Genomic DNA, 15,000 nt, shown 5'->3' with positions numbered 1-15,000 from the left:
AGTTTAATTCCTGATAATCCAGAGCACATTTCAGAACCGGTGTGACTATAGATATTTCCTCAAATTTGAGAAACTTACAGTCATCGATGCTTGCATTTGCTATTCATGTAATCATATCAGCTACACTAGAAAAGTTTCTTTCTCCATTTACCTTATATATTGACATTGGATCGATCCCACAGTTAGTTTTCTTCGCTCTTGATAATCCTAATGATATCATGAGTTATGTTGTTGAATCTCGTTAATTTTATATGTATTTGATGTAGCATTAATCTGATGTTGAATATTTGCAAATGACCGAGTTATATTTTCTATTTTGTTTTTAAAGAATACTAGAAAATCATTTGTTAGTTCCTGGTCACTGTACTCCTCCGGTAGCCCCCTTTTTTTTACCTACATATATTGATCCTACACACACACACACACACACACACACACACACACACACATATATATATATATATATATATATATATATATATATATATATATATATATATATGTATATATAATTTATCTATCTATCTATATATATATATATATATATATATATATATATATATATATATATATATATATATATATATATATATATATATATATACACACACACATATATATATATATATATATATATATATATATATATATATATATATATATATATAATTTTACGTATGATATGTATGTGACTTGTTCTTGACTTCCCAATCCCAAACTACATTATAAATTCAGGAAATGAATTTATCCGAGTTAAGAAAGGAAAGGTACAATGACTCATCACTAACAGGATAAACATCCGCGATAGAATTGTTTGCTGATCTTGAAAAGAAAAGAAAAAAAAACATTAGAAGAGTTCCCCACGAGGTTTTTATAATGACATAATATGTCTTATTGCGACAAAGTCTAATGATTTTATCCAGCCAGTAAGCAATCTCAATGCGCTTGTAAATGGGTAAACCACATCTTAAAAGTCTTATTGAAATAACAGCTTTATATTCCTGTCCAGGCCAGAAAACATCGCGCCTGAGGGATGGGTGAAGGTGAAGGTAAATGATTTTAAGCAGTTGAAGGTCGCCCAGACCTGCTTTCCAGATATCAATTAGGGGACATACAAACAGTTACGGTGTTCCCAGACTTGAAATAGTTCATGAAATTATGCCGGCGAGACAAAGTAGTTGACTACTTTCCAAGTAATTAAATTTGATAGCCAAGGAAGAAATAGTAATGAAAAGTAATTCAGTTTGATAGCCAAGGAAGAAATAGTAATGAAAAGTAATTTAATTTGATAAGCTGTCTTAACCTTGAACCTTGCATGTTCAACAACTATAAATAAATGCAATTTTTTTTAAAACCCACAAGCTTGTTCTTAGTCAAAATTGATAATTTGTTATGAGCCTATCCCTTCAAAATACTTGTCACAGACTTTTTCATCTGCTGTCTACAAATATTCAAACTATTTGAATAAATGACTTTCTTTTGCCGTATTTGATTTCGATTTAGTAACAAATCTTATTATTTCATTTCCATTTCTATATGGTATTCGAATGCTGTACTGATTAAGCTACCGTAAAACCATCGGTTATAATCTTCAATTCGTAAAATTGCCAGCAATAGTAGATAGGGAAGGGGACACTACTTCCTAAACGGGCAAAAGACAACCTTGATTGACCAGATAAGATAAGGAAGTAAGAGAATTTGAAATGGAAGTGTACGAAGGTGAGCAAATAAGTTTTGCAAAGTCAAACTTAAGTAAACAAAAGTCAGCTGAGTACGGTCGTCGAGACCTAGCAACAGGCTTTGCAACCTCAGTCACATGTTTTATCCGAGGAACGCAGTAGGAGGCCTATTTTGAAGGCGGGAAATTAATCTTAACCCCAAGTAAGTACATTTAAGTGATTTGTGTGGTACACCTGTTAACCCTTTCCATTGGCAGTTACGAGTTTCTTTCGGAGAAAGGTATCTTTGAGACGTAGGATGTTTTCGTCGAACTTACTCGTATATTTCGTCATGCGATGATTAGCATCCGGAAGTCGACCCATATACGCGATAGAAATTCTCTTTGAAGAACAAACCACTGTAGTTGTGCTTATCAGAAAGAATGTCTAGTTTGCTTGGTAAGCTTAGGAGTTTTGTCTAGGGTGATTAACTACGTGATTAGTGTAAGTTGAGGGTGTCCAGTAGCCCTTATTAATAGGATAAATACTGAGTGTATTTGAAGCCTTTGTATATCAGCGGCCAGTTCCTCACGTGTTCATTAAAAATGTACATCAACTAACCTAAACATCCCCTCCTAACCTAACCTATAAGCCGTGTCCTTACCTACTTACCTAACGGGGGGGCTAACTCCCCCCTGCGACCCCCCTTACACTACCGTATTCTAAGTTTGGCTTGAAAATACATACATGTGGCCGCTATCATACAGACACCCCAGGTATTTCATTCATCATGCCTGGCATGCTTTGTAGTTGTGAGAAATAACAGGAAAGAAAGTACAGAATACTAGGCGAGCGGCCTCGGTATATTTTTACAATTTCATCTTAAGTTGTTACAACTCGTTAGGTTTTATTTATTCACATAATCTTGAGCCTTTGTATATCAGCGGCCAGTTCCTCCTGTATGCATAGAAAATGGACACCAACAAACCTAAACTTCCCCACCTAACCTAACTTACATGCCATGTCCTTACCTACTTAGCTAATGGAAGCTAACGCCCCATTGCGTCCCCCCATACAGTGCCGTATTCTTAGTAAGTGGTCATCATACATACAGGTGACAGCTCTCATGTTCTTTTCAAGCCTCCTTAGGCTCACATTGTATATCAACAGGCCAGGCCTGCTATATGTATAAGAAAATGGGAATTTCTTTTTCCCGAGTCTGGTTTTATTATAGTCACGGTCAGAAACAGCTTTTCTTTTAAAAAACATGTTACCTATAGAAAAATGTCCGTTTTCTTCTAAAATGACGCTAATATTTAGTGCAAATAAAAACTTAATTATCCAAGATATAATAATCAATGGGGTAGCGTGCGCAGCTCAGCATGTATCGCTTGCCAATACAGAGGAGCTTGATGTTTTTCTTTTTCTGCAAGAGAAGCGAAGATACGGCGGAGCTAAAACTTTTAGATTTCTAAAGAATATCCTGTTCTTAGATGGTCTATAAGGGGCTTTTGGTTTATTCAAATTAAGTGAAAGTACATCATTTACTATGGGTAAAACTTTTTTTATGTTAAAAATGTTGTTCCATACGTAACTATGATTTTACCTCTGGTCATTTGTAGCCTGAGCCGTCGTACTACAAAATCCCTACCTAATTAAGCTTATTCTAATGTACAGTATCTGATCACTCTGATTTTTACTCGTACATGGCTCACTTTGGTTGTATTTTGACTTTTTTTCATTGCTCCTCTGTTCTGCGTATGCCAGCCATGTGGCTTAGTATTTTGTTGTTATTTCAATTACCTAATTCAGTAGCATAATTCAACTGGTTATTGCAAAGCCATAGTTCGCTTCACTCGCACTTTAACATTGTTTCACTGCTCCTCTGTTGTGGCAGGTGGTACATGGATGTGCTGCGCATGCCATGGCTAGTATTTTGGTATTAAAGTATTTTAATTACTTAATTGATAACTTAGTTCATACTGGTTTTTGCTCAGCCATGGCTCACATCTTTCTAATATACTGTATTGCATTGCTCATCTGTTGAAAATCACTCAGTTCAATATAATATATATATTTAAAAAGATCAAATATAACTGTATAGTACTTACATTACTTGAAGTCAGTGAAGTCAGATTCTTCAGTATGTATCATCTTTTTCTTTCCAAATGATTTTTTTTTTCTTTTTTGTGGTGGTGGTGGTTGTGGTGCATGAAATGGACCAGGAGGTAGCAAAGCAGTAGGAATAGGATGTGGGGACGTACCAGGGATTAGATAGAGTGAGTGGGTAAGCACGTTTGACTAATTCAAGGATTGGCTTCTTGGTACACCCTGTATCCTTCAAAAATAATTTTTGGATACTTTACATTACATTGCAAAGTAACTGTCGTACTGTGCTTCTGTCTCCTGAATTTCGGCAGGACAGACGTTTTCGGGACTCGGCAGTGCACTTCCATCGTGTTGTTTTGTACACTGTGGTCGTCCATAGTCGCAAAATTAAACTATGATTAACAGCGCAATGTCGGAAACATTGATTCCCGATACTGTGTTATTATATATGCCTTCCAACAGTCGAAAATTATAGTACAGTACAGTAGTTTTGGGATGAACGAATTCTGATGTGTATAGGAATGAATGCCTCCTCTGAACGATCCTCAACAACTCTGAAAAACCGTACTGCTGTTCATCAGCTTATTCGATCATCGGCCAGCTTGCCTATTTTGCGGCATTCTGATCATCAGCACACCGATCGCCAGCTCGTCTATTTTGTGGTGCTCCGATCATCAGCATGCCGATCGCCAGCTTACCTTGCCAGCTCAACGGCTGCAAGCTCAACGATTGCCTATTGCAAGTCAGGTGATCGCTGATCACCATTCCGATTGCCGATTGTCTGCTCATGCTTTCGTCAATCTCCAGCTCCCCGATCACCGATTGCCAATAGGCCTTTCGCCTGTGACCTCGCTCACCTTGGTCTTGTCGATGCCAGCCTTACGGCCCTTGTCAGACCAACTCTCCTCGCCACCTGCTCGTCAACAAACTCCGGTTTGTGATTCCAGCTAGTTCCAACCACCTGGTCACTCATCCTTCGATGATCGGTCGGCATGCGGCCGTTTGCAATTTGACAATGATTAGCCGCTTGCGGACTTATCTAGCGGTTAGTCGTTTACCTTTGGGTCTTTGATCGCCAACTCTCCGATCACCAAGTCAACCCACCAATCTATGGCAGATCACCGGTTGCCAACTGACCAGGCAGCTTTCGACTGTTCGTCAGTCACCATCCGTTCGCCGTTTGCAAAGGGTAAGCCATTTGCCGCTCGCTAATGGTTAGCTGTTCGTCGCTCTCCAACGATTAGCCATTCACCGCTCCCCTACGGTTTGATGCGCTTCTTTGGCTCACTGATTGTCGATTCACCGACAGCTCACCGTTCACTGGCATTTCACTGCAAAGCATCCCACCAGCAGCCTGCAATGACTCGCCAGTCACCCTCTGCCTGTCGTTCCCCAGAGAGATTGGAAGACATACGACACCCTCCTCGCTGCTCTCCGTTTGCCATCGCGCCGATCCACTAAATGATCAGCAGTCCCCATCAGCAGGTCATCGATAGGTGACTACAGTACTCGTGAGCACTCTCCGACTGCACAGCGGCCAAGAAAACCAGCCCTTAACCATCGTCAATATTCGCCAGAATGACGCCGTTCTAACGAACAGCATCACCTCTGTTAGGGCATCCAAGGTAAGGTCAATCGTTGCCTTGCCCTCTTCTTCATCAGTTCAGACTGAGTTCTCTCTCAGGGAAGAGTCCTCATCCGACTCTTTCCATCCTTCGCTCATTGAGGAAGTCCCGAGAGATCGCAGAGTAGTCTCAAAACCCGGGGAGGATTCCTTCCTCTCCTCTAATGGTGACCAACAAAAGCCTGTAACACCTAGACCTTCGGTACTAGAGGCCTTCTTTTCTGCGAGTAAAAAGTCTAGGGACTCTTAAAAAGTCCTCATTGAGGGCTACAAATCTCGCAGTCCACATCTGGCTGCTTCGGGAATGACAAAACAGGACTGCAGGAATGGACAACAAGGTGGCTAAAAAAGCCCTTTCCTGCCAAAGACAAGGAAGGCTCCAAGTCCTCCCGTGGAGAGAAAATGCAGCTCGGGACAGAACCCTGGAAATCTCCGTGGTACATTCAGGATATCGCATCCCGTTCACTCGTCTCTCCCTCCACTGGTCAAGACCCCAGTGTTAACGAGCTCCTATGTGAAGGGATCCACAAAGGAGCTGGCCCTTGGGGCCGAAGTCCACACCATGTTAGGGAAGGTTAGACAAGGGGTAAGATCACAGATCTTCATGTGCATGCTGGACCTAAAGGACGTATACTTCCAGATCCCAACACATCCAGCACATCCATCTTCAAGGAAGTATCTGAGATTCAGTCTAGACGACAAGACGTACCAGTTCAAGGTGCTGTGCTTTGGTCTCTCTACAGCACTCCAAGTCTTCCCGAGAGTATTTGTCCTAGTGTCATCCTGGGCTCATAGAACCGGCATGTCTCCTACGTTTCCTGGACACTGTGGGATTCTAGCAGACTCAATGGCAACCCTTCGTCAGCACCGAAACAAACTTTGGAGGTTTTGCCAATATCTGGGGATCACCGGTAAACCTCGAGAAGTCATCCCTACTTTTCCAACTCAAAGACTGGTATATGTAGAAAGGATAATAGACACCTACCTCCACAAAGCCTTCCCATCAGATGACAGGGTAGTGAAGCTGAGGAAGGTTGCGAGACCTTTTCTCAGACGAGAAAAGCTACTAGCCCAGAGGTGACTGTCTCCCTGGACACAAATCATCTTTGGCTCATCTAGTTCTCAAAAGTCGCCTCAGGATACGATCCCTCAAGTGGCGGCTAAAGTCCAACTGGAATCGGGCCTTTGATTCCCCAGACATTATGATCCCCATGGGACCAGAGGAACGGACGAGGGTACCGAATGATCTTTGGATCATCTAGTAGCCAACAAAGTCCCAACTTTGTGGGATTCTCCGACTGTGGATCTGTTTGCAATGTCCCTGAACTTCAGGCTCCCGTTATACAGTACAGTAATACCTTGACATACAAATGTCCCAACATACGAGAAATTTGAGATACGGGGAAAGTTTCGAGAAAATTTTTGCCCCGAGATACGAGGATACGAGACGGTTCCCTATGCGGCCGCAAGGTGGCCGAGTGTGCGGGAGGCTGCTCACGAGGACAGCATCGCTCACTTTCCTGTTGGATCTCCATCGCGTAAAGTTATCTCCGAGCATTTTTTATGTGTACAGTATACAAAATAGATGCTCACACACTAGCGATCTGTGTTTTTTTTTTCTCAAAAAAACAAGCGCATGAACTAATGGTAGGTATAAGGGTCTTATCCTTCTCTTTTCTTCCAGGAACCAAAATATCCCCCTCTTACTTTCGGGAGGGAGGGAGAAAACTGTATCTCAAGCGTTGTCCCTTTGGGAACAAATATCAGTAGATGCTATTTGGTGACTAGTTTGTCTTGTAATGAATGCACTGTTCTCACATAAAGGTCTGATTAATGTACCTAAGTGCCTCTAACAATCTTTAACAGAGTCTGGTAGAAGGGTATGTACCAAGACAAGCAGTACATACCAAGATTGTTTTGTGATAAAAGTGCTCATGCACCTGTTTCGAGCACGTGTCCTATGACATAGAGTTCTTGACCTTGCAATGGGGAGAAAAGGCCCTTACAAATTTGAGTAAGTTGGACACCCAATACGTATCGGAAATGCTTTCTTCCCAGAGAAAATTATGATTTTGTATGAGATTCGGGTCTACGCCTAGCTTGCTCGACACTACGTGATCGAACACTTCACATAGCAAGGTTCATGTGTTCACTGCTCTTGCTTGACGCTGCATTATTGGGCACTTTGTTGTTTTTCAGTGACTTTGTCACAGGACTACTGGCATATACCTAATTCCTGCTCTTCCATTCCACAGTATAGTGGAATAGGAACCTATGACCATTCTCATTGCTTGTGTGTGCTATAAGATCTTAACTTCGTGAGTGCTGAAGTTTCCTTGTGTCCTGCAAACAGGTCGCCTCGCTATTGTTTGCCATGATCAGCGTTTCCCACAGGAAATTTAAAATCGGTTTCCACGATCAGGAACCCTACTATTGTTTACTGTGTTAGGGAACCTTACAACAGTTTACTGTGATTGGGAACCCCGCTATTAGTTACTGCGATCAGAAAGATTATAATCTATTCTGCAGTCTGTAACCACATAATCTAGAACAAGATCAGATCTTACCCGTGTACCCCAAGTGATCATCACCAGGGAACCAGTTCACATGTTCTTGTTCCCGCCGATTGCTCCTACAGCCAAAGGGGAGGAAGGAAACACCAAAGCGCAGGATGACCAATCGAGCGCACTCTCGAGACTTTGACTGACCTGTGTATGCTTTTGTAGGAGAAGCAGTACTGTACCAAAACATAACACCTTGGAAAGATTTTCGGCATGAGGTATAGGAACTCGTACTTTTTCTACGTTACTTAATTTCATATAAGTGCTATTGATGGAGACATTGGCAGCCATCCTCGATCCTCTACTGCATTAGGATGTTCCTAAGACGCTTTGGGGACATCATTGCGTGAGATCTTCCTCCTGCTTTTATACTGCTCCTTGACCTAGATCTTCCCACTCTTAGAAACTGATCCATGACTGAGTTTTCCCAGACATCAAAATCTTCCTTCTCAATTGTTCTTGAAGGGGTTGATGCAGCCCCTTCTGCTGCAACAAAATCGGTGCTTGACAGTACCCGCTCTAACCTGGCCTGGAGGAAGCGTTTTGTTCCCCTCCCCTCCCAAGTCTATTTTGACCTTTAATTCAGAAGAGAAGCTCTTCTGTGCCCAACTGGCGGCTCCCCCTTCTCACAACCATGACAAGGTCGCTGTCAATTCCCGCTAGGGACAGTCACCAGTTTTGAGCTCAATTACTCCCACATACCTTCCAAGGGTGGATCTATGTAATCTTTTCAACATAAAGACGAAACCTCTACAGAAGGAAATGAAGATGCTTATGTGTGTGCTAAGGCACATGTCACAGAGGGCATCCTATTTTCAGAGGAAGAACACACTCAGGAAGTTGATGAGTTGATCCTCATGATTGCGTGTGCCCTAGTGCGCACTTGAGCTTCCGAAGAAGAGCTAGGTTTTGAGGTTGACCCTCAGCCTCACACACACACACACACCCACTCTTCTAAGGAAGATCTCTTATGAGATTGATACTCTGTCGCGCTCATGCGCACTTCGGAATGTGCCCACTCTTCTGAAGAAGAGCTCGCTTATGAAATTATTTCTCATTCCTGCGCATGTGGTCCAAGATGACCCTTCTCATTGAAAGAAGATGACCCTTCTCATTGAAAGAGGAGGTGGCATATGACTTTTAAACTCATTCTCACTTACTCCCCCACAACACTCCCATTCTTCAGAAGAAGTCTCTCACGGGGTGGATCCTCCTTGACAATTATATGCCGTAGCACTGCGCGCTCATTATTTGGAAGATGAACTATCCACAAAACACTTTCATTCCTTGGAAGATGAACTTTCCACAAAGCACTTTCATTCTTCAGAAGATGAACATGAAACAAAAAACACTTTTCATTCTTCTGATAAACTTGCATGACGCTGAGACCATTGCCTGCGCGCACCCCCGTGTGCTAGCATGTTTGCAGGAACCTATCCAAAAGAGGTCCAGGGTACAATCGCCTTCATCTCTTTGCTATTCTCCTGTGTGTGGCTTATGGACAAATGCACTCAACTGTTAGCTAGTGCCCTCCTGGCCACAGTAGCAAATTTAAAATATTGTCCTTACCTAGTGCAGAGTACTTTCCTGGCACCTTGCTCCTATGGACTTGGGTGCTTCTGTTCACATGCTTTCACTTAGAATCGATTGTGGCTGGATATTGATGCTCCCAACGAGAGGTGTACGTGCCTGTTTGCTCGCACCCTCGATTTCCTGAGCGTTCTCTTTTTCATAAGAGCTTCCATGTCAAACTGCTAATAAGAGCAGAATGAAATTCTCCTGATCATATGTGGCCTTTTTCGCACGAGCTCATCCCTGGCCACAAGTACTTGTCTGTACTCTCGCTCTCACCGAGAAAACCCAAGTGCTGGAATGTACTTGTTCTCTGAGTCATAAGTATTTACCGGTTTGAGAGAACCGTCCTGTTTACGTTTGATCTTCCATTCGCGATCAGTCTCCTCCTGACTAAGGGAGTTCCTTGACCTTAAAAAGGCAACCCAAGGACAAGGTGATCCACAGGTTCTCCTGGAGTGAATGCAGGAACCCTTCAGCAGTACTATACTGGTCTTTGACCAGTCACCCAAGGCTCACTCAGGATCAAGGGCCCCTCCAATGCTGCCGGACTCTAATGGTGAGGTCACCCTACTACGCGTCCTGAAAAATAACTCGCCCTTCAATCAGAGGTGAGGAAGATGTTAGGCAATGGCACGCTACATGCCATAATGGCCAGATCTCAAGGCTTTTACAGTTGACTTGGTCCTCTTGGAAAAGTCCACTGGGGACTGGAGACTGGTCGTTGACCTCTCCACATTGAGTGAGTTTGTATTACAGACCTTGTTCAAGTTGGAGATGGTTAGCACTGTATGAGCTGTCATCAGGAGGAATGAATTTATGTTCTCTCAGGATCTGAGAGAGACACATTTCCAGATACCAGGCCACCGATCTTCCGAGAAATTCCTCTGCTTTGTCCTTGATGGATAATGTCTACCATTTCAAAGTTCTGTGCTTCTTGATCGCCGGTTGCCCCCTTTTATTCATGTGAACTTGTCTCGGGTTTGGCTCACGCCAACCTAATATTTCTTCTAAGGTACCTTGATGACTTGCTGATTCTGTTCTCTTCTTGGGACAAGCTTCTCTCCTTTTATTGTGATCTGGGGATCATGGCTAACTCATTAAAGTACAGTTTCACACCTAAGCAGAGAATGCAGTACCTGGGGATGGAAATAGATACGACAGGGAGAGTCTTCCTCACTGACAATTATGTCGGTAAACTCAGGAGAGTAGAGCTTACTTCCCTGTGCCAGCAGCAACTACCGGCTTGACACTGGTAACAGCTATAAGGACACCTTTTGTCCCTGGAGAAGCTAATGCCATATGGGTGCCTACATTTACAATCCCTTCATTGGTGCTTAGAGAGATACTGGTCAGCAGCCAACCATCCTGTTCACCATGTAGTTCCTATAGAACAGGAAGTAAAGGTCAGTCTAGACTAGTATCTGAAGGACGACAACCTCTAGGGGACTACTGTACTTTGAAATGTTCTCAGGAGATGCCTCTGTCTACGCATGCATGAAAAAAAAACTGGAGAGCATGCCTAAGAAACCACACCACTGCAGGACCATGGTCTGAGGAAGAGAGAAGCCTGCACATCAACTTGCTAGAACTGAAAGCTGCACTCTTGGCACTGCAATCATTCCAACAGGGTCTAATAGGTCTTATCCTCTCCTTTCTCCTGAACTTTAGAGGTACAACTCAGTCCCTCTTCCTAAAGATGCTTCGGTTCTAAGGGGAGAGAGATTAGTTCATGGGGGGTTCCATCGTACACACAAAATAGAACCAGGGGGAAATAAACGCGAACGCTACTAGTATCCTAGCTTTTGAGAGCGACAACACATTCCATAACGGGATTGTGATTGAGAATATGATCCTTGGTCTCCTCATGTTTTTTCACCACAAGATTGTTCTCCTTGTGATCTGTTTCTTCATGGAAGCAATAACTGACCATCCAGTACCGCTCTCAGTGCTTTTACGAGTACTAACATGTTCTGTTGCGTACACATGAGTAGCGACAACGTCCTTCACCACCTGATGAATGGTGTGTATGTGTCGCAAAATACTGCACTCGTGAATATCCACAGAGACTAAGGTACGCTGTACATCGTTAGCCTCCGAGGCGTGTGAGTATCAAAGGTAGTTCTGTTTCTGAAGGGGAGGTCTGGCTGCGGTGAAAACTTTGGCCTGCCGTGCCATAAGGATTAGCTTTGAAGAAAGTTCCATCTGCCTCCAGTTGGAATAGAAACTTCTTCCTGCCTAAGGATGAGTCTCATTTATAAAGGACGAGTGTTTGTATTTGTGCCTTAACAAATAACGAATATGGAAGTGATTCGTGTTTTTCCTAACATTACAAACCTTAGTCCTTTACTCATACTTTCCCATCATCACCAACTCTAGGAAGTTCTAATTGCATACGAAGTGAATGCTCAGTGAGCAATGAAAGGGCAACTACTGGCCAAGTACCTACACCATGTTATACAATTTTGACTGCTGCATTCCAGCCTTGGTGTTATCATTCTCCTACGTAAGGACTCAGGTTTGTATAGTTAGGAAAATTACGAATTGCTACCAAATTCGTTATACAATATTCATTAACATTCATATATTAAGAAGTTCCTTTTCAAATTATCACTATGAAAAAAATTGCTAATAAAGCATTTGCATGTTGAACATTTTCCTTTGTATTTTGGTTTTGTGAAATAAGGGATCATGATTTGGCCTTGCTTTGTTTTTCTTAACCCATTTTCATACACTTCAGAATTGTGATGGATGATGATACGAGAATCTTGTTTGAAGAGGAGGAAAATTCGGATAATGGTAAAACCCAAGATGAAGGGACAACTGAGGATGAAGGTGCAAGTACGGGGAAACCTGAAAGTGAAGAATCAAAGACAGCAACAACTGGAACAACAGCAGAGGGTCATCCTGATAACTTACCACCATCTTTACCTATAGATTTTAGTGAACGATCACCATTACTCTCTACAGCAGCTGCTGTTGCTGGGTACAATTTTCTCTTTTTTTGGAGAAAGTCTATATATTTTTTCATAAGTCTTTTGCCACTGTGCTGTATTAAAAAATGAAAAATGTTGAATAACCTGTTTTACAATAATTAGAACTGTTTGCAATTTTTCATTATCAAATGTAGATTAATGGTATTTTAGGCGTTGAGGTTATAATTCATGTGGTTCAGTATATTAATGCTTTTAGTTAATTTCATGAAGTTTAGTTTTTTAAATTTACTAAATAGAACTATAATTATTTGGGGCTTTTCTTTGAGTTTGAAAACTTTTGACAACATTATTATTAATCAAATTTATCTCAGATTAGAGGACATTACTTAATACAAAGTTTATATCCTTTTAAGACTTGAGTTTGATGAAAATATCCCCTTGTTCCTGATATAAGTTGCATGGAAATTTGCTGATTAAATTGACCAGAGACATACAGTATTGTTTGTTAATTGAAATATTTAAGGTGTTATCTCTAGAATTTTTTTTGTATCAGTTTAGGTTTGTATACCATACAAAGTTGAATATTTTAAAATGGGTCATAGTTTACAAATATTCTAAACTAAATTGAAGTAAGAAGTGCTTAAATTAAAACAATTACAGTGTATGAAATTTTCTTTTCAGCGTATATTCTAGTTCCTGGACAAATACTGTAGGTCCTTCCCCATACACTGATGATAATAAACCAAAGAGGTATGTGCTATTAATGTATTTATGGATTTATTATTATTAATTGTAAATTTTTGTCAAGTTAAATTTTTTCTTGAATTCATGTAGTAAGTTTGTATTAATAGTAAAGGGAAATAATGAGGTTGCCTATACAGTACTCTATATTTAATCGTCTTGATTACCTGATGTGATTTCACCTTGTTTGAAATTTTCAGACGACCTTTTCACCCAACTGTTGCTGGTGCAAGAGGTAGTGCAAGTAGCCTTGTTAGAGTTGGAGATGACCAAGATGGAGATACTCACCTATATACCAGATATAGATATTATTCAAGATTACGAGCTCCTGTTGACCCAGGGGATCGTGCACTGGTATGTTCAAAAAATTTCTTAACCTAGAGATATACATACATACATATACTAAGGCACTTCCCCCAATTTTGGGGGGTAGCCGACATCAAACAAGTAAAACAAAAAAGGGGACCTCTCCTCTCTACGTTCCTCCCAGCCTGACAAGGGACTCAACCGAGTTCGGCTGGTACTGCTAGAGATATGTGCTTTATATAAATGAATGTATGTTGATTGTAGACTTTATTAGTTACCAGTGTATTTTAATTTGATTTTTTGGGTACTGTAACTGCAAATGTATTATTAGGTCTAGGTAAAGAGATATGTTAGCCTATCTTAATTGATTGCTATTGCGTAGGATAAGGGAAATACAGTAATCCCTCGCCACTTCGCGCCTCAAGTTTCGCGCCCTCAGTGCATCGCGGATTTTCAAAACTATTCATAAAAAATTAGAAAAAATGGTGCGAAAGTTACGCGGGCGCTAGCAGAAGGCAGTGAGAGTGCATTAGAACATCAGGAATCAACAAGGAGATGGCGCGCAACTCAAAATCCACCTCTTTGATTCGCTGGTCCTCTGGGCTCCAGAATCTCGCAAGCATATTGACTGAGCCGTCGAGACGCTTTACCCAGTATCTCTCCATGCCGTGCGCCCCGCGAAGGGAGACCGCATTCATTGTTCTCTCTTGCTCGTGTTGCTTAGTCTTGCCGCGGGGAACTTTTAGCTGTTTTCTTGTGCTTTTTTAGTGCAAAATAGTGCTTGTGATGCCCTTTACATCTTCTACCCTCTACATCCTCTAGTGAACCCAAGAAGCGAAAAATGATGACGGTGAACGAGAAAGTGAAGTTATTGGGCATGCTTAAGGCAGGCACTAGCTATGCGTCTGTTGCCCGCATTTGCAGAGCGAATGGATCAATTGTTCGTTTCATAAAAAAGATGAAATCAAAGTCCGTAAAACTGCCTCAATAACGTTCTCCAAGGACACTAAGTGCTTTGTGACACCTTGTAATAAAAGGATTGTGCAGGTGGAGAATGTGTTATCAATATGGATATCGGACTGTCAGGTAAAGAAGGTTAGTCTCGATACCAGCAAGGGCTGGTTGGAGAAATTCAAGAGGAGGTTTGGACTTCGCAGTGTTCCTTTGTATGGGGAGGCCGCCTTGGCAGACCAAGAGGCAGCTCTTCGTTACATCGAGGACGAGTTCCCGAAATTAAATAAAGAAGGTGGCTATCTCCTGGAGCAGGTGTTCAATATGGATGAGACTGGCCTCTTCTGGAAGAGGATGCCGTCCCGGACGTTCTTTTACAAGGACGAAGTGAAGAAGCCAGGGTTCAAGGCCCACAAAGATCGAGTCACTCTCGTCATGCGCGGGCTTCATGCTCAAGCCCGGCTTAATTTACAAGTCCTTGAATCCTCTGGCTTTGAAAAACAAAAACAAAGCCTTGCTGCCTGCCTACTGGATGAGTAATA

At 41.8% G+C, this 15,000-nt stretch overlaps 1 protein-coding gene across 7 annotated transcripts in view; it reads left to right on the top strand.

Moving 5' to 3' along the window:
- The window catches only part of LOC137634319 (neutral amino acid transporter 9-like), a 115,268-nt gene that overhangs the window by 71,812 nt on the left and 28,456 nt on the right, over positions 1-15,000 (top strand). For 3 of the 7 annotated variants that reach the window (XM_068366692.1, XM_068366689.1, XM_068366687.1), the window contains exons 1-4: positions 1,728-1,881; positions 12,265-12,510; positions 13,142-13,210; positions 13,402-13,555. In XM_068366692.1, the coding sequence (XP_068222793.1) occupies positions 12,272-12,510; positions 13,142-13,210; positions 13,402-13,555 (462 nt within the window). In that variant the 5' untranslated portion in view covers positions 1,728-1,881; positions 12,265-12,271. The other 4 variants (XM_068366693.1, XM_068366691.1, XM_068366690.1 and 1 more) reach the window with 4 other exon arrangements.

This window comes from Palaemon carinicauda, chromosome 44 (assembly GCF_036898095.1).
Source record: "Palaemon carinicauda isolate YSFRI2023 chromosome 44, ASM3689809v2, whole genome shotgun sequence".
NCBI lineage: Eukaryota > Metazoa > Arthropoda > Malacostraca > Decapoda > Palaemonidae > Palaemon > Palaemon carinicauda.
The sequence above is the reverse complement of the archived record's forward strand: the minus strand, read 5'-3'. Positions and strand labels throughout refer to the sequence as shown.